A 19,133-nucleotide genomic window follows, 5' to 3' on the forward strand; every position below is an offset into this window, starting at 1 on the left:
TCAGAAGTAATTAGTTTTGAATCTGCTCTACACTGGTATGAGCTCAGCTGATTGATTACATTAGATTGCATGATGGGAGGTGATTACATTACAAGGCATTACATCCACAGGGCTAGGATGCCAGCACCTATTTTCATGGGCACAACTCAGTCCACAAGAGAGACAGACACGTAGGCCATGAGAAACAATTCAGTGGGGGCACGATGAAGGCGGGACAGCTGGGGAATCGAGAAGGGAGCATTTTCTCAACCTTACCTAGGGCTGTGGGAGTTTGGCAAAAACTAGAACGTGTGTTCTACAGATGGTGTTTGAAGTTTGGGGGTTTTTCTCTTGCAGGATAAATATTTAAAATTGTATTTGTTAGTATGTTCGGGCATAGGAGATGGAGCTCACTTGGCTTAAAAAAAGTCAAACTTTCTTAAGATTAGGTCTGGGATGCGCACATGTTCAGAAATGTTATCCCCCTCTTTCCCGCCATGTGATTTTACTGAGGGAACCGCTCTTTTCCTTTCCCTTCCTCTCAGGGAAGGCCAGATTCCTCAGTGTGGGTCCCTTCAGTCAGATGGTAACTGTTGTTAGGTGCCACGGAGTGGATTTCAACCCACAGCAACCCTGTGCACGACGCAACGAAAGGCCTGGTCCCGCGCCGCCCGCTCAGGTGTCTGTCTGAGCCCAGTGTTGCAGCCTCTGGGCCAAGACGTCTTGCTAAGGGCCTTCCTCTTTTTCACTGTCCTTCTCCTTTACTAAGCATGTTGTCCATTTGCAGGGAATGGCCTCTCCTGATAAACGTCCACAAGTGTGAGATGAAGCCTCTCTATCCTTGCTCCTACGGATATCCTGGTTGTACGTCTCCCAAGACACAGCTGTGTTCTTTTGGCATCCATGCTTTCAGTCTTCCGCTCCAGCACCAGAACTCAAACACATCGATTCTTCCTCAGTCTTCCTTACTCACTGTCCAACTCTCACGTGCAGATGAAGTGATGGAAAATACTGTCTTGGGCCAGGCCCACCTTAGTCTTCAAAGTGGCGTCCTTGCTCTTCAGGGTTTAAGGGGCTCTTGTGTGGATTTACCCTAGGCAGCGCGTCCTTTGACTCCCTGAAGGTGCTTCCATGAGCATTGACTGTGGATCCAAGGAAGAGGAAATCCTTGACAAACTTCAACCTTTGCTCCATTTATCAAGACGCTACCCATTGGTTCAGTTGTGAAGATTTGGGTCTTTCTGACATTGAGGTGTAATCAATACTGAAGGCTTCGGTCTTTGATCTTCATCAGTACGGCTTCCAGTCCTCCTCACTTGCTGCAAGCAAGGCTGTCTCATCTGCATACCACAGGCTGTTAATAAGTCTTCTTCCGGTCCTGAGGCCACATGCTTCTTCCCAGAAGCCGGCTTCTCTGAGGAGTTGCTCAGCAGATGGAGTATGTAAGTGTGGTGAGAGGATACAGCCCTGATGCACACCTCTCCTGCTTTTAAACCATGCACTGTCCCTTGTTCTGTTCACACGACTGTCTCTTGGTTCATGTACAGGTTCTGCATGAGCACAATGAAGTATTTTGATATTTCCATTTTTCAAGGTCATTCGCAGTTTGTTATGATCCACACAGTCAAATGTCTTTGCATAGTTAAGGAAACACAAGTAAACATCTTTCTGGTATTCTCTGCTTTGAGCCAAGATCCACCTGACACCAGCAATGATTTTCCTTGTTCCAAGTCCTCTTCTGATTCTAGCCTGAACCTCTGGCAGCTCCCTGTCAAATGCATGAGCATCAGTAAAATTTTACTGGCATGAGAGATTATGTGGTTTGATATGTTCCACATTCTGTAGGGGCACCTTTCTGTGCAATGAGTACACATATGGATCTCTTCCTGTCGGCTGGCCACACAGCTCTTCCAAATTTCTTGGCATGCAAGAGTGAGCATTTCCAGTGCTTCATCAGTGTATTGAAACATTTCCATTGGTATTCTGTTTGTCCATAATACCATCAGTGCAGCTAGGGCTTCTTCCTGCAGCAGGACCATTGATTCTTGATCAGGTGCTCTTCTTGAAACGGTGAAATGATGACGAGTTCTTTTTTACAGTGATTCGGCGTACTCCTTCCGTCCTCCTGTGATGCTTCCTCAGTCATTCAGCATGTTGCCCACAGAATCTTTTTATATTGCAGTCTGAGGCTTGACTTTCCTCTCTGGTTCCTTCAGTTAAGGATATGCCGAGCATGTTCTTACTTTCTGGTTTTCTCACTCTGGGTCTTAGCACGTTTCATTGAAATACTTTACTTTGTCTTCTCAAGCTGCCCTTTAAATGTTCTGTTCAGCTCTCTGACTTCACCATTTTCCCCTTTTCCTTAGCTACTGTGCAATGAAGCGCAGGTTTCAGAACCTCTTCGGACATCCACTTTAATCTTTCTTTCTTGTCTTTTAAAGAATCTCCCATTTTCTTCGTGAATGTTCCTGATGTCCTCCCACAGCTCATCGGTCTTCTATTATTCATGTTCAACAAAGCGAGTCTGTTCTTGAATTTCAGGGGGGACAGACTCAAGGCCGTATTTTAGTTCTCATGGACTTGTTTGAATTTTCCTCAATCTCAACCTCATTATGAGCAACTGATAGTCTTATTCTTCAGTCAGCCCCTGGACTCATTAGACTGATCGTGTTGATCATCTCTTCCCACCGATGTCGTCAATTTGATTTCTGTGTATCCCATCTGGAGAAGTCTATGTGTACAGGATTCCTATATGTGATTAAAAAATGGTACTTGCAAGGAAGTCATTAGTCTTGAAACATTTCATCATGTGATCTCCATCTTTGTTTCTACCACAAGGCCATATTTTTCAATGACTATTCCTTCCTTTTGTTTCTAACATTTACATTCCAGCCATCAATAATGATCATTGTATCTTGATTGCATATTTGATCAGTGAATTGATCAAATATGCAATCAAGATGCACCGATCATTATTGACGTCTGGAATGCCTTCAGACCTAAGGCATTAGAATTCTTCAATTTCTTCATCATTAGCTAGAGTGGGGAGCCCTGCTCAAGTAGTGGTTGTGCATTGGACTGTGAACTAAAGGTCAGGAGTTCAAAACTACGAGTCGCTCCTGGGGAGAAACATGGGACTTTCTACTTCCCCAAAGAATTACCGTCTCAGAAAACCACAGGGGCAGTTCTAGCTTGTCCTATAGGGTCCCTATGAACCGGCATCAACTGGATGGAAGTGAGTTTGGTTGTTGGTTTGAGTAGTGGTTGCATAAATTTTAATAACTGTTTTGTTGACTGGATTTTACTGTATGTGCATGTGTGCTATCACAGGCAGCATTGTACTTCAAAATAGATCTTGAAATGTCCTTTTTGACAATGAAGTCAACACCATTCCTCTTGAATTTTTCATTCCTGACATGGTATATTGTATGATTGTGTGATTCAAAACAGCCAATACCACTCCATTTCAGCTCCAATTTTCTTAGATTCATATTCTGTACATTCCAAGTTCTGATTATTGATGTTGACAGCTATCTCTTCTCATTATGCCCCATCAGCAAATGAAGGTCCCGAAGGCTTTACTCCATCCAGTTCATTCTGATGGACTCCACTTTGAGAAAGCAGCTCTTTTGAGTCATTTCTTGTGTGCCTTCTGACCCGAGGGACTCATCTTCTGACTATATTCTGATGCTATTCAGCGGCTAATTCCTCAAAAGTGGACAGTCTAGTCCATCTTTGTAGTCTGTTCTCAGTCTGGAAGCTCTGCTGAAACCTGTTCACCTTGGGTGACCCTGCTGCTATCTGAAATACCTGAGACCTAGCTTTCCGCATCACAACACACAAGCCACCATTAGCAGGACAAACGGACAAGTGGTGGGAACACTCCCTCATCAGTCGAAGTTCATGCCACATGTGCCATTGGGGAGTCCCTTTCGTGTGGTGTCATTGAGTGCTATTGTAGCCAGAATCGATGGCCCCAAGTTAAGTGCCAACTTGGGTAGGCCAAGTATTGTCAGTATTATATAAAATTATCTTCCCTTTTGCTGTCTTAAGCAATTATCCTATGTGTTATAGAGCCTAACGTTTATGATGATAACGAGGCCAGATCAGAGGCATCCTGACGTGCTCAGTCAACGGGTTAGAAGGGGATTCGCGTGTGATGCGGCACCCTTACTCAGTCACAAGCCTGCTCTGACGTAAGGAGTTTTCCTTAGGAGAGAGCTCAAGCTGGAGGCACCCGTAAAGCCTTGGCGGCTGTGAGGGGCAGCTCCACTCCATCCCTAGGGCCTCCTATGACTTGGAACCAGTGGCAGCAGGCTTGGTTTTCCAGGGAAAGGATTTCAGCTGAAGAATTGAGTGAAGGGAAACACTGCTGTCACAGCAGGTGTCCTGATGCCCCCTCCTGCTGATTCTGTAATGGAGGATGAGTCATCGGCCTCTCAGAGCCTAGGATAGGATAGGGACAGACTCTGTTTTCACGGCTTGTGCAGCGCTCAGAGATGATGACGCAGGAAGATGAAGGAGAGATGATTTCAATAGATCTATATAGGGTCACTATGATTGTACGGGGCAGGAATGCAGGTTGGGGCTTCTGTCCTCCAGCTAAGAAGTGACTTTAAGCTCATTACTTTATTGTTTGGAGCGGCTGGTTTTCAGAGCTCAGCCAAATGTCTCTTTCTACTTACAGCACCTCAGCAGTGGGCTCAGGTATCATCTTCTCAGGCTGTGAGTCCGTCATCACTGTTTGACTGCAGACATTATTCAAGGATGATGTGTCCCTGTTCCAGACACATGTCCAGTCTTGGCTTAGCCCCTTCACGGTGGTACAATCCACTGGCATCCATTCATCACTGTTTCCTATAGTTTGGCTCCGTCCCTACCAATCCGTGCTCATTGCCAGAGAAACCCCCAGTATCGTCAGTGACCAACTCCGGGGCAAGTAGTAGGTTTTCAGAGGCTTCAGTTTGGGCAAATGAGTCTTTCTGGGCTTTGGTTTTGTTGTTTGCAAAATGACACCTATATTAATGTTCAAAGTTGAGTTGTCCTCACTCCCCCACCTTCTCAAATATGTTGCAAACCCTATTGATCTGGTGGCTAGAATCCCATCTGGGGGTAGGTTGTTATTAGTGGGGCCGTAGGAGTGGAGGGTGTACCTGCAATCACTTTTGAGATAGAAAGGATGCAGCAGCAGAAGGGCGCAGTACAGATATGGCGAGAGATGCTGCATGAAATCTCTAAAGAGCTGAGAAGAAGAGGCTCAACAGTGAGGGGACTTTCCCTAGAGCCAGCATCCTGAATTCAGATTCTAGCCTCCCGCACTGTGAGGAAATAAATGTTCGTCAAAGCCCCCCCACCCGCGGCATTTCTACTGGAACAGCCCTAGATGAGAAGGCAATTCGTTTCTTCCAAACTCAGACAGGAAATAGATACAATAAAATGCTTAAAACGTTCTCTGAAAAATAGTTTAAGGAAAGAAAGAAAACCATCCAGCCAACCACGCCAGCTGCCCTGGATTCCATTTCAAATGCCGGAGCTGTGCGCCACAGGGTTCCCACTCTTCAGAGCCTCCTCCCCAGACCCCTCTGCGGGACTCCCACTAGGGGTTTCAAGGACAAAGCGACACCTGGGGTCCTTTTGTGGGAGAGAGCCATGGCCGCCTGCTGCTGTAAAGGTGAAAGCCTACCAGGGCAGTTCTACTCTGCCTTCCAGGGCCCCTGTACACCAGAAGCAACTCAAAGGAGACGAGAGGAGCATGGGAGTAATCATGTAAGGTGCCTTGGTCACGTCCTGTTACATATGGGGCTGCTAACCACAAAGTCAGCAGTTCAAAGCCAGCAGCCACTGCAAAGATGGAAAATGAGGCTTTCTGTGCCCATAACGATTCACGACCTTGGGAAACCCAGCGGGGCAGGTCTACTCTGTCCCATTGGGTCATTAGGGGTCAAAAGGGAGACAATGGCGTGAGCGTGTTGCTGGTGGTTTCTCCAGACACGGTCACAGCCTCCAGCACCAGTTCAGCAGCTCTGCCCTGCACACCTGGCCCCCTGCACAGGGACCGGCTCGCCTCCCCCTGTTGGGTCAGGTGCACCCTTAACACTCTAGTAGGGGAGTCACCACAGCTCCTCCAACACTCTCGGGGAGGAGCAGGGGTGGGTGACCCCTCAGCGGCCGAAAGCTTTCCCCAGCAGAGTGGGTGGGTGGGAGGGCTGCTGCAGCGGCTTTGTGAGAGAACAGGGCAAGGATTGCCCCTCGGGGCTGCTGCCATCTAAGCACGGTGGTGTTCGCTGCAAGCCGATGGCACATTCTTCACAGTTGCCAAGGAGCCGGGCAGTCTTGTGCCACGCGCTGCCTGGATCCCTTCAGGTTGCTGATGGAAAGGTTTCAGGTGCTGCCAGCCTTTATTACAAGCATTCCTGGTCGCCACAAAATAATCCCGCGAGGAGACGAGTTACGTAAAGGACGAAACCACAGGCCCGAATTGGCACGCCGCACACAACAGGTACTTTGTTTTCTTTTGATATTGATCCAAAGATGTACGGGATTAAGAAGAAGGTAAGACGAGGGCCACATACTTCAGTGATCTATAGCCTGCTGTTTGGCAAGAGGACTTTTGCTGCCCAGTTTACTTCTTGGGAAATTCTGGGCAAGTCCCGAGCATGGCCCTGAGCTCTCCCCTCAGGAGCTGTGACCGCATGAGCCAGGAAGGCCCGCTGAGACCCCACCTTCCTCTGAAGATGAAGGCAAAGCGACTCACACTGCCAGCCTCTCTCCTGCGCCTACAGATGACCTACAGGTGGGGAGGGGCTCCCAGGGGCTCAGGCAATAAGCAGTTGTGTCTGAACGGGTATGAGTTTGGGGGGTCTGAGGCAGAGAGGGACAGAGACAGGGAATTTGTGTTCAATAAGGAGTGTCCTGTGATGCTCCAGCAATCCAGTGGCTTCTTTACTCAAAAGGGACAGCATTTGGTTAATAAATTTGCTTATTGAAGCAATAGAGTAATTCAAGGCTACTTACAGCATTGATATCCTATTAGGCCAGTAAGAATTCCTCATGATATGGACTAATTCAGAGTCAAGAATTCCTCATGATATGGACTAATTCAGAGTCAAGAATCCCTCATGATATGGACTAATACAGAGTCTTCGGTAAGTAAAGATGTCTCACATGCCAGCTGCCATCTAGTGGTTATTATGACGAAGGAAGCGGCTGTCCACTTGAGAGGAATTAGCCATGGGAAACCTTCCACACAGCATCCTGAAGGCCAAATGCACACAAGCAGGACCTTGTCAGAGGCAGTGCCAGAAGAGGTCACTGTGAGCACTTGGGTGCAGCTGGTCAAACCATGGAATTTCCCATTGCCTCATGTGCGTGCGACAGCTGGGCACTGACTAGGGTGGTCCGCAGAAGGATCGATGTATTTGAGTGATGGTGCTGGCAAAGGATATTGAAAGTACCACGGTGGTACTGCCAAAAGGACAAATAAGGCTGTCTTGGAAAAAGGTGGGCCCGAGTGCTCTTTAGAAGCATGTCCAAAATATTGTATCACATACTTTGGACATGTTGTCAAGAGAGACCAGTCTCTGGAGGACATCATGCTTGGTAGAGGGGCAACGAAGACGAGGCAGGCCCTCAACGAGATGGACTGCCACAGTGATGGTCACGATGGGCTCAAGTAGATGAACATTGTGCAGACAACACAGGACCGGGCAGAGCTGCTAAAGGTCGCTGTGGTACTTCCCCACCAAACACCTGGAGGGAATGCGTGCCTGAGCCTAGGGCTCAGGATGATGGTCTCAGGGGACACCAAAGTCAATTGGCATAACGTGGTCTGCGAACACAACGTTTACATCCTACGTTGGTGGGCAGTGAGTGGGCTCTTCGAAGCTTGCAGGCATCCACTGGAGATGCAACTATTGGTCTCCCCCACCCCCGCCCCCCAGCTGGAGGGAGGGAGGGGAGTGAAAAAGACAAAGGCGCATAGAAACGATGAGTCCCGCAGACTAACAAACCAGACACACATCAGGAGCCACCACCCAAAGCAGAGCTAGAGCCGCCTGGCTACCACTACCCACAGCTCTGAAAAGATCATGTTGGAAAGTCTTACATGGAACGAGAGAAAAATGTGGGGCAAATCTCAAGATCCTACAAAAGGCCAGGCTTGATCAGACAGGGACTGGTAGGGCCCACGAGAGCATGGCCTTTAGTCACCCTCAGGTTCAGAAATGAACTCACCCAATCCCACGACTCAATTCCCAGCCCCACAACAGAGAGGTCTAGAGTGGGAGCCCTGACACTCCGGAGGCACACGTTCCTGAGCATCGTCACAGCGGCAGATCAAAAGGCCGGCATTCCCTGAGCACAGGGTTCTGCAAGGTTCGCAAGGGGGAATGGAAACAGAAGCACAGGGCGGGAGAAGGATGAATGAGGACCCATCGTGGGGATCACAACCATGACACCAAACAGAATGTGTATGCACTGCTGGGTGGGAAACTGATCTGCCTGCAAACTGTCACCCAATTCACAGTAAACAGTTAACTGCACATACGGACATCAAGGTCGGGAGCAGTCATCCAAGACGTGATGCTCTTGCCGTCTCCTGCAAAGAGCAGGAAGGAAACAGTCAGTCAGCAGGGCCCTGGGCCCCTGAAGCACAGCCTCCTCCAACCTGTGAGCAGAAGGGGCGTGCCCACTAGAAGGACCCGGTGTGAGTGGGTCAATGCCGTGGGAAATATAACGCCATATAAAGAAGACCAGACGTGCTGGTCTGAGACTGATGGCACCCCCAAGACTATTTACTACCCTGAGACAACTTCCTCATTGGCAACTGAAGCAACTCCAGAGACCACCTTTTAGCCAAACACTAGAGCAGCTGAGAAAGTAACACCACCAGGGAGGAAGGTGCTCCTTAGAACAATCACCTCTAAGGGACCAAGAGGGGTGGGTGCACTGGGCCCAAAGCAAAGCAGAGAAGGCAGGAAGGCAGGAAGGTGGAGGGGAACCAGGCAGATAGAAACAGTGACACACACACACACACACACACACACACACACCCGTGTAGAATCAGGAGGTCGACTCAGTGCAGAGGATGTCAGTCAATGCCGCGGAACTACGTGTGAACTACTGCATGGAACACAAAATGTTTAAAAAAAAAAGATGCTAAAAAAATAATCACTAATGAAAACCCATAGTTCTTGTTAAAATTGTCACCCACTGAAATATTAATAGTGGTTGAGTTCGGCATACTGATTTATGGGAATAAAAGTAATACAACACGTAAGGGGGGGGGATACAAACTACAAACTAGACAGTGGCTGGCGGCCTCCAGCGGTCACCAATGGTCAGGTTTCCCATCAGATTCTTACTAAGGAAAGGTACTTCAAGATTTCCTCAAATCCAACAGTTCTCTTGAGAAATCAGCAGGAATAAAAACCATTATAAAAGCTGTATTACATGGTTTGCATTTTTATCAAAGAAGACTGCCGTATACTCAGTTATATAAAAATAGAATGGAAGCAGGTTTTTTAGAGATGTATTTATTAAGTTCTACAGCCTTAAATAACCCCAATTTCAAAAATTCAAATGAAAAAAGTAGAAAAAAATAGAAATGTCAACATCTTTTGTAAAGGGTCGTGGGCACTCTTTTTATTATTGTTATCACATCTAACAGCAAGATGATGCGTGGGTGTTGCTGAAAGCTTCCTTTTGCCAGCAGGTGAGCTTCATCTTGGTCTCCACTTTATGTCTTTCACTCCATGGAATTGTCTTTTCAAAGCAGTGTTATCCGCCCAGGGAGAATTTAAACAGGAATCATCATCATTTTCTTCTAATTTCTGGAAAACAATGCTTTACTCAGGAAGGCGTTTTGCAAGGAGAGAGGCTGAAAGAGAGTCCTCAACCAGCCCTTCCTTGCTGCCCCGCCTCCCCCCTAGTAGGGCATGTTCATTTCATGGTCTGAGGTGACATCTGGTGGGACCCCAATGGCCTTGGAGGGGCTGAGGCTCTGTACAGGCCAGCTCACCCATGCTGCAAAGCTCACTGCCCCCACCTGCCCTGGTGCCCTTGGCTGAGACAAAGGACGGCCTGCCCTCTGTCAGCCTGAGCTCAGCTGAAAACCTGTCTGCATACCTTGAGTTCCTCCTGCCGCCTGTGATAATACAGCATCAGCTGCTTCTGCTCCTCGCTGCTGATGAGCGGCTCTCGGGCTGGAGCTCCCTGGCCCCGCTGCAGAGATTGGAGAAGGCGGAGGGGTGGCGGGAGGCACTATTTATGGTAGTGCGGCTCTATTCTGTCCCACAGGGTTGCTAGGAGCTGGGATGGACTCCATGCCAGTGGGCTTGGCTTGGAGGTATGTCACACTGAGCATGTCCAATGGCCTGGGCCATGACAGACCAAGTCCTCATGAGCAATCTTGGTCTTGGGCTGCACAGCAGCTCTGAACTCTGACTGTGCGGGAAGCGAGGCGACGGCTTCCGCAATGCCAGCTGCTTAGACCCATCCAGGACCACTCTGTCACAGCCACCCCCGGGCCGGCCGGGAAGGGAGGATGCTTCGAAGCCACACACTCTGGATACAGACCACGGGAGCACCCTGCTTCCCCCAACTGCTGACTTAGGAGACAGCACAGAACTAAAGCAGACTTGTAGCTCCACAGCAGTGGTTCTCCACCTTCTTAATGCTGCGACCCTTTCATACAGTTCGTTGCTACTTCATCACTGTAATTTTGCTATTGTTATGAATCGGGTGATCCCTGTGAAAGGGTCATTTGACCCCCAAAGGGGTGGTGACCCACAGGTGGAGAACTGCTGCTCTACAGCTAAAAGGCCCCTAGTTCTGCCTCCTCATTTTGAGAAAAAGCTGTAAATAAGCGATCTTGATGCTATTTTTCAGTTCAAGAACGCTTCTTCCTCACAGCCCTGTTTTGAAAGTTAGAATGCACAGTGGTCTAAACCAGCCGCCGTCCAATCACGAGGAGCCCAAGTGTGGCAGAGCTCTGGCCTCCGCAGGGTTTCGACTGGTGGGTCTTGAGGGGTACTGGACAAGCCTTTCCTCTGCGGCGCCTCTGGGTGGCTGCGAACCTCCAACCTTCCGGCTGGCAGCCCAATGTGTTAACTATTTGCAGCGCCCAGGGACTCAGAATGGTAAACCTCCGAACTTACGTCCCCAAATTAGACTGCTCCACCGTTGCAGTGCGTCCTCCTTTCTGCCAGGGCGCATACAAAAATAGGATATATCCCTGAAATCCCAAGCCAAGAGGACCCGAGTGACTGCACAAGCAGGTCCGTTTTCCGTTTTCATCAGGGCAAAAGTAGGGCCACAAGCAAGGCAAAAATACTTACTTGCTGAATCTTGACGATAATTTTGGTTTTTTCATTTTTCCCCACATAGTCTGAAAGTTTCTTTGTTCGTCTTAGCTCCTTGGCTGCCCACCACAGCTGGGCCTCTGATTCTTTAATGACGCTGAGGGCTGCCTGGGGTCCAACAAAAGAGCCCCAGGTGAGGTCATCTGGAGAGGCGGTGCCACAGGCCCCCCCCACAGCACTCCCACCAGCACCTTCCCTGCCTGCCTGTTTGGATCAGCTCCAGGCTTGACTCAGACAACTTACCTGGGAGGCCAGAGGGTCCTATCTCATCGGCACCTAATGTATAAAGTTCCTCTTACGTGGATTTTCAGAAACTCACGGAAGGTTCTACTCTGCCCTCTAGGGCAGCTAGGCGTCGCCATCGATTCCACAGTACGGAGTTTGTTTCTTTGGTTTTAGTGCAGAGTTTTGGGGTGCTACCAGGGAAGAGCCCGGCACTCCTGCTGGTGTTTTACATGCAGGCATGGCGAGCTGTTTGATTTGCTTGCTCTTGGGTACTTATCTATTTAAAGTAGTTTACAGAAACTATGTATAGCGAACTACATACACACACACACACTACAAAAGGGAACTTCCAAAACTTCATGGGAAAATTGCTATCTTTTGATTCAACGTTTTCCGACTTTCTGAAGACTCCTTCATATACACCCCCGGGATGGTTTCATCTCTCTACCCCTCCCTGGGAAGAAGTCTGTGTTCTGATTTACATCACAGCCAAACATCCCTGACAGACTCAAATGTGTCCCTTTTCAATGTCCTGGGGCATCAAAAGAAGTCTGGAGGGGCAGGACGAGAGCCGTAGGGTAGATGGGGTGAGGTTTCCCAAAGAAATCCTCCTTGCTACCACCCTCCAAGAATGCGCAGGCGCATTGTCATAATGGAAAAAACCCCTCAGCTCAACTTTCCTGGTCTCTTTCTCACCAGTAAGGCTTTCGGTTTAAAAATTCTTCTGAATACCCCCATGATTGTCCTGTCTAGATCATCTCTTTGGAGTCCCCCAGTTACCAACACCCTCTGAGCTGACCACTTTGCCTTGATTTTAACCGACGCAGCAGACCCCCCTGGGAGCAACTGGAGGGTCCCAGAAACGGCCTGGCAATCTGTACCTGAAAAGTCACAGCCTTACAAGAAACCACTCGGACCAACTCTACTCTGCAGGCATGGGGCGCCAGCAGGCTGGCTCACGCCATGTAGAGCAGTTCCACTCTGTGGACACAGAGGGCGCCAGCAGGCTGGCTCACGCCCACGTGGAGCAGTTCCACTCTGTGGACACAGAGGGCGCCAGGAGGCTGGCTCACGCCCACGTGGAGTTCTACTCTGTTCTACACATGGGATCGCCCAGGAGGCTCAAAACCACGTGGAGCAGTTCCACTTTATACATGTGGGTCACCAGGAGGCTGAATCGACTTGACAACTGGACTGGGGGGAGGATATGAACAAAATTAAGGGTACAAATTACACGAAGCAACGAGTAGGGCTAGAACACAGAATTCCATGCAAAGTAGTAGATATATTTGGGAAGAGAAGCAAAGCCACAAATCTGGTGTTTGGTGGTGCAGTGGTTACGACTTGGGCTGCTACATGCAACACCAGCAGTTCGAAACCACCAGCAGCTCCTTGGGAGAAAGACACGCTTTCTATTCTCACAGTTACAGTCTTGGAAACTGCAGGGGCAGTTCTACTCTGTCATGTAGGATTGCTAGTTGGCATTGACTCGACAGCAGTGTTTGGCTACCCAGGGGCCGAAGACTAGTATCAGTTATCTTAAACTATTTTAAATTACATAGTTACTCAGGAGGGGCAGGCTCACACACCTGCGCTAGGGCGTTTCTCAGTGGCTGAACTCCCCCAAGAGCTCCACCCAGTCCTCTCTTGAATCCTGCATGCAAAGCAGGGTTTGCAGCAAAAAGCACCCCCACTGGAGGTGAGGTTAGTTGAATCAGGTGTGTGCTTATAAGGTCACCTTCAAACACACCCGAGGGCCACACACCTGAGTTCCTGACAAGTCTTCTTTATCTTCAAATTCCATCCGGATGGGGTCGTAGGGGGGCAGCCCCATGGGATACACAATCATCACGGCACCGCGCAGTTGGTCCAGGGCATCTTTCACCATCTCCATGGTCACACACACATTGGCTTCCACTTGTGTCTGAAAGTGGGAGGGAGCCATCAGCCAAGATCCATCAACTTCTCGCGCGGTCCCTGGCAGATACAGCTCGAGCAGGCAAAAGGAGTAACAGGGTGCTGCTACCGAGGCCCTGTGACCTGCCTTGGTGACAGAGTAGCGGGGCAGCAGAGGGCATGGCGGCACAAGGCACCGGCATGGATGGGAGCGCGCACAGCTCAACGAGATGCATGCACAGGAGGCTGCCTGGCCAAGGTTCACTGACAGTCAGGGTGAGGAGCCTGTTCCCTGTTAGCAAAAGCTTCAGAGAGGAGCCGGGCATGGAGGTTAGAGTGGAATGGGGCAGGGGAGGCAGTCTGGAGGCTCAGCAGGGTACAGGAGAGGCAGGGGCGGTGGCTATACAATGAGAGGGGTTTTATGGGGTGGCAGGAGGTGGCATGGGAGGGGGGAAGGAAAGTGCCAGAGATGGCACTGGCGAGGGCAGCTTCTCTGACACTGGCTGGCCCCCCGATGGGAAGAGGCATGTGTAGGGAACGGGCTGAAGAGGGGATGGGAGGTCTGCGGTGCTGGTGGGACACTCAGCCTGAACTATCGCGGAAGCAGTTGGACTTGGGGCCCACATGTGTGAGGCAGGGCTCGGCGGAGGTTTGTGAGTATCTGCGGGTGTGAAGCTGGAAGAGTAGACTAGAGGCCTTGAGAGAGAGGGCCCCAGGGTACATTACTTCCAAAGTACCAAATTTCAGCAGCAAGAGGAGAAAAAACAAAAGGCAGCTTAAGACCGGGAGTGAAGAACAGGGCGGGACTGAGGTGGTGGCTGAGTCTGCAGGAAGAAGACTGAGCGCTGGTCTAGGAAATCTAGGGGGTGAGTGTGGGCTAAGGATCTGGAGGCTGCCAGGGCCCACCCTCCCCTCCAGGAAGCAGAGTCTAGAGCCCACTGGAGGGAGACTGGACACCGAGTCCCTTCCTGTGGGGAGGGGTCCAGAGGTGGGAGAGAGACCCAGTGGGGGGGGGGCATTGATGCCAGGTGGCCTTGTCATCTCAAGCTGGGGGAGGGGGGTGCTCTCAGTGAGAGAGGAGGGGGCAGGAGCTAGGGGAGCCGGCTAACCCTGGAAGCTGTAATTTCCACTTCCAAAGACAAGCTTTAGAACATCATTTAGAAAGCTAACCTTAGATATTATGGCTTTGGCTTCTTCTACGGTCTTCTTTAACACTTGCTTCATTTTTTCATTTGGAGCTGTTAAAAGAGGGGTGGGAAGGGATGGTAAAGAGACAGCCAGACGTTAAATACAGCTATCGTCTCTTGACAACTCTTCTTAAATAGCCCAATCACTCCGCGCGTCAGGAATGAGTGAGCGGGTGTGGGAGTATGGGACTGGGGTGGTGGACGCAGGACTGGTAGCTGTTAGGTGCGAGGTGTGGTATCGTCCTGACAGCAGAGACCTGGGGTGAGTGCACCTTATACAAAGTGGCAAAGGCGTAAAAAGGATAACTACCATTGGACTAGACAGGGGTTGGCAGGCATTTTCAAGAGTGGGCCAGAGTGGATATGGCTCTGCAGGCCACTAAGTCTGTTCCAGCAGTCGGCTCTGCGACCGAGGCACAAAAGCAGTCCTAGACACAACAAATGGGGTGGGTGCACCCCAACAGAACGTCACTTTCAAAAATAAGTGGCTAGCTGAATTTGGCCTGTGGGCCAACCCCCAGACAAAAAAGAAGAAAATTATTGAGTTGGAAGTTGAGAAGCAAAAACAGTGGAGATGGAACACTCTATTAATTGGACACTGAAGGTATTAGAAAAGAAATGGCTAACATTATCTGCTTAAAAGAGTATCCTAGTGCTTCCATATGGACTCGGCTCTGTACCCAAGTGGCATATCCTCGTCAAAGGAATCTACACTTTGCCACAGCATCTTCAAATAAATCCCAATGGCTGCCAGTCACAAAATCCAACTTCCAATTATTACCTCCCCCAAACCACTCAGTTGAACCATAACAGGTTGCCAGTATTCAACTATTTTTGACTTAGAAAAATGGTACGGTCATCTGGTTCATCTATTTAAAAGCTGATTGCTCCTTTGTAAGCGCCAGGAGGTCTGAGCCTCCCTTATCCATCTAGTTCATTCTAGACCAGGCTTGGCTTACAGGAGTAGCAGAGTGCAGCGACTCACAAGTTTGCCTGTAAAGACTCAGGTCAAGTTTTAAACCTTCAGGAACTGCATTCATATTTTACGGGCACAGCCCGGCATGAGCACAGAAGAACGCTCCATCACCTTGTCCATTCCTTCGTCCAAGATCATCCTTCTTAAATTCTGCACCTCCACTGGGAAGACACTTTTCTCCCCACTCGTCCTTCAGCTTCAGTTCTTCAATCTGCTCATCAGTCAGCCCTTGCATATTGGGAGGGAGAAAGACCCCAAGTTCTGCTAATTCTTGCATTTCTTCAAAACAAGAGAAAATGAGACAAGAGGTGTCACCATCATCATACCTTGTGGCCCCCCTTCACCGTAAGCTCCCGAGAAGCGAGGTGTCTTGCCCACCCACTTCAGGACTTTATTTCACAAACAGAACCACTTTGAGGGCAGTGGTGGCATTCTCGTCTCTCATGTGGGACAGTTTGATTCCTGGCCAAGGAACCTCAAGCACAGCCGCCACCTGCCTGTCAGTTGATCCTTGTGTGTGGCTTTGTGGCTGAGGAGGTTCCAGAGAAGCTGCCAGACTAAGGAGAAACCTGGTGACCTACTTCTCAAACTAAGCTAATGGAAACCCTACAGATCCCGACAGTCCAGTCTGAAAACCAGCGCAGGGATGGCGCAGGACGGGGAGCTGTTTTGTTCCAGTGGGCACAGGATGGCTATGGGCCCAGGGTGGACTCCACAGATGCTAGTAAAAGTCACCACTGGATACCTGCTAGACAGGAGCCATGGTGGAGCAGAGATTTCAGTTGGGCTGCTAACCCCAAGGTCTGTAGTTCGAAACCACCAGTTGCTCTTTGGGAGAAAGATGAGATGCTTCCTACTCCTGTAGAGTTACAGTCTGGGAACCCCCCGAGGCAGTTCCACCCAGTCCTCTAGGGAGACTGTGGTCCTAATGGATTGGATGACAGAGAGTTTGGTTTGGATGTGCCAGGCCTATCCTTGAGAGTTACCCAGTCAGCCCCATTTGACAAAGGGGCTGGTCTCACTCACCCTTGTCCTAAGATGTAAGGACTTGGTGCCCCTGCCCAAGTCACAGTTGACACTGCCCTCCCTCAATGTCTAGAATCACTCAATGCCTTCTTAGGACACTACTGTCAGCTACTACCCAGTCAGCCACCGACTCATGCACAGTAAACCAAACCCAGGCTGATTGTGGTAGTTACATAATCTGGTGCCAATTTGAGGATTAAGAGTATAGGGGTGGAATCTAGCCATCAATCAAGATATAACCAATGAGGTCTCCGTGTGGGCATGGCCTTCTCCTGAGAATTCTGGGAACTCCTGTATTTTCCTCCTTGGAGGCAAAAGAAGCTTTTCTCTGGTGACTCCCCGGGAAGCCACATGGACCTACCCTGATGCAGCCCTGGAAGCTGGAGAAGCCATGTGGAAACCCCTGCCAGCGCTGAGATGCTTAAACCCCAGTGGATTCAAAGACTTTCTACCCACTGACCTGTGATCATCCTGCATTTGGCGTCATTGCATGTGTTTCGTGAGTCTGAAGAAGACTTTATAGATTGGTATCGGGTACATGGGCTAATATCGGACTTACGGGATTGGACTGGACTGGCTTGGGATGCTTTCTTAATGTACAATTACCCTTTATATAAAACTCTCTCTGATACACATGTGTATTTCTATGGCTTTCTCTAGTCTACGCGGACTAATGCACTGATCCTGCACTGTTCCCATCAGCGTCTGTGGACTGGGCTGCTGTAATTCATGCAAGTTCCCTTTTATGATTAGGATAAGATGAAAGTTGAAGAGCAAGTTGGTTTTCCATACAACAATCCAGGCACATTGTGTTCAATGACAAACTACAGATCCCCCCACCCTCTTCCTCCTTGGGTTTACCACTGCCCTTGGTTCGAATTCCCTCCTACCTTGTGCGCTTTAGCCCTGGGCAACTACTGCCTTTTTGATCCCCCACAGCTGATGGCTCCAATGGGTGTGCACCTACCTCCTGGTGTACCTGCTCACCCTATCAGCCAACTAGTCATTTGGCTGAAATCTGAATCTGGGGGTGGGGTGGGGTGAGTTCAGTTTCAGGCTTGAGGGTGTCCAAGGCCCATTGTCTTGGGGGGTAGTTCTACCAGTCTCTCTAAGACCAGTAAGCCTCATCTTTTTTTTCCACACAATAAAACTGTCCTTGACCGGAAACGAAAGCCTCATCTTTCTTCAGTGGAGTGGCCGGTGGTTTCGAACTGCTGACCTTGCTGTAAAGCAGCCCAACACGCAACCCACTACACCACCAGGGCTGTTGGTCCACCTCAGGTGTGTCAAAGCATGAAATTTACTTAAAAAAAAACCCCACCTGGTTATGTTTCTGCCTCTCCCACTTGTTCACCTCATTACATCTGCTCTGCAGCCCCTTCACGGCTCCCTCCATTCTTCCCATTCCCACCACTTTAGTCACCAGCACCCCAAAGGTGGGCTTCGAGACACATGAACATTGGCCTGAGAGTTGGGTTGCCAGGAGCCAGCCTTATCTTCCGCAGCGCGTTTTCCGAGTGGTTTGCTGTCTCTTTATTCATCTCCGGTTCATTCCGGAGGGCGTGGGGGGGATCCCATTTCAACCCCAGCTGCTGCCAATCTTTTCATAGACGCGAGCCCCCGTCCCTAGTCTGCCCAGGAACGTCCTGCAGAGGCGGCCCAAACATCTCCAACTCAGAGCGCCCCATGTCTTCATCCCCCGGGCCCAGCGCCGTCCAGGCCTCCACCCCCGTCGGACGCGACCGTCCTGCCTGCCCGCAGACACCCCGGGGGAGCCAGGTTTGGCGGAGGTCAGGGTTCCCGGCCACACCTGAGCACAGGCGCTGCACCTTGAGCCTTCCGTTGTAGACCCGGGTCACCTGCACCGTGAGCTCTTCCAGCTCGGTGCTCCCGGGCGCCTGCAGCAGGAACTGGCTCTCGTCGCCACGCTTCACGTGCAGTAGAACCATGGCGGCCCTGGGAGGAGAGCCGGGACGCGCGGCCCACAGCCCGACACTCCGGCAGTAGTTTCCCGGGAGAGCAACAACGGGACCGGCCAACGGCAGCTAAGAAACCGGAACCAGGGCCGCAGACGCCACCGTGCGGCGGGAAACGGAACTCGCACCCGGAAGTGGCCGTTGCCAGGAACACTAATCAAACACAGACGCAGAGGGGCCACCCAATCAAAGTCAAAACCCTAGGGTAGGTTAGCTGGGGTGCACAGAAACCTGCAATCCGCCCCCCGAAGTAGCTGCCGCCAGGGACAAGCACCCGCAAAGATTGAGGCCCGTGGAGCCAGGCCCGCAGGTGGAGCAGGAGTCACGGAACGCCTGCCCCGGAAGTAGCAGTTGCCAGGCAACTCCCCAACAGCAGCTACAGGAAGGCAGGTGGGGCCTGCCCGGAGCCCGGAGCGCTTGAGATAATAGGGAGAAGGCTAAGAAAGGATGATGGTTGAGAATTTGCCTCCACATATGGAGAGGGCCTTGCGATTGTCGAGTGCGGCCG

At 50.3% G+C, this 19,133-nt stretch overlaps 1 protein-coding gene across 1 annotated transcript; it reads right to left on the reverse strand.

The window, feature by feature from the left end:
* Nucleotides 1-9,502: 9,502 nt before the first annotated feature.
* CFAP298 (cilia and flagella associated protein 298) lies at nucleotides 9,503-18,678 on the reverse strand. The gene is made up of 7 exons (XM_004711291.2): nucleotides 18,460-18,678; nucleotides 15,735-15,902; nucleotides 14,631-14,698; nucleotides 13,330-13,488; nucleotides 11,316-11,447; nucleotides 10,105-10,200; nucleotides 9,503-9,809 (listed from the first exon to the last, which is right to left on the reverse strand). Exons 1-7 carry the CDS (start codon nucleotides 18,596-18,598, stop codon nucleotides 9,699-9,701), a joined length of 873 nt encoding a protein of 290 aa, XP_004711348.1. The 5' UTR covers nucleotides 18,599-18,678; the 3' UTR covers nucleotides 9,503-9,698.
* Nucleotides 18,679-19,133: the final 455 nt, after the last annotated feature.

Source organism: Echinops telfairi, unplaced genomic scaffold, assembly GCF_000313985.2.
Source record: "Echinops telfairi isolate 266 unplaced genomic scaffold, ASM31398v2 ScPeMD7_7469;HRSCAF=8507_0, whole genome shotgun sequence".
Lineage (NCBI taxonomy): Eukaryota > Metazoa > Chordata > Mammalia > Afrosoricida > Tenrecidae > Echinops > Echinops telfairi.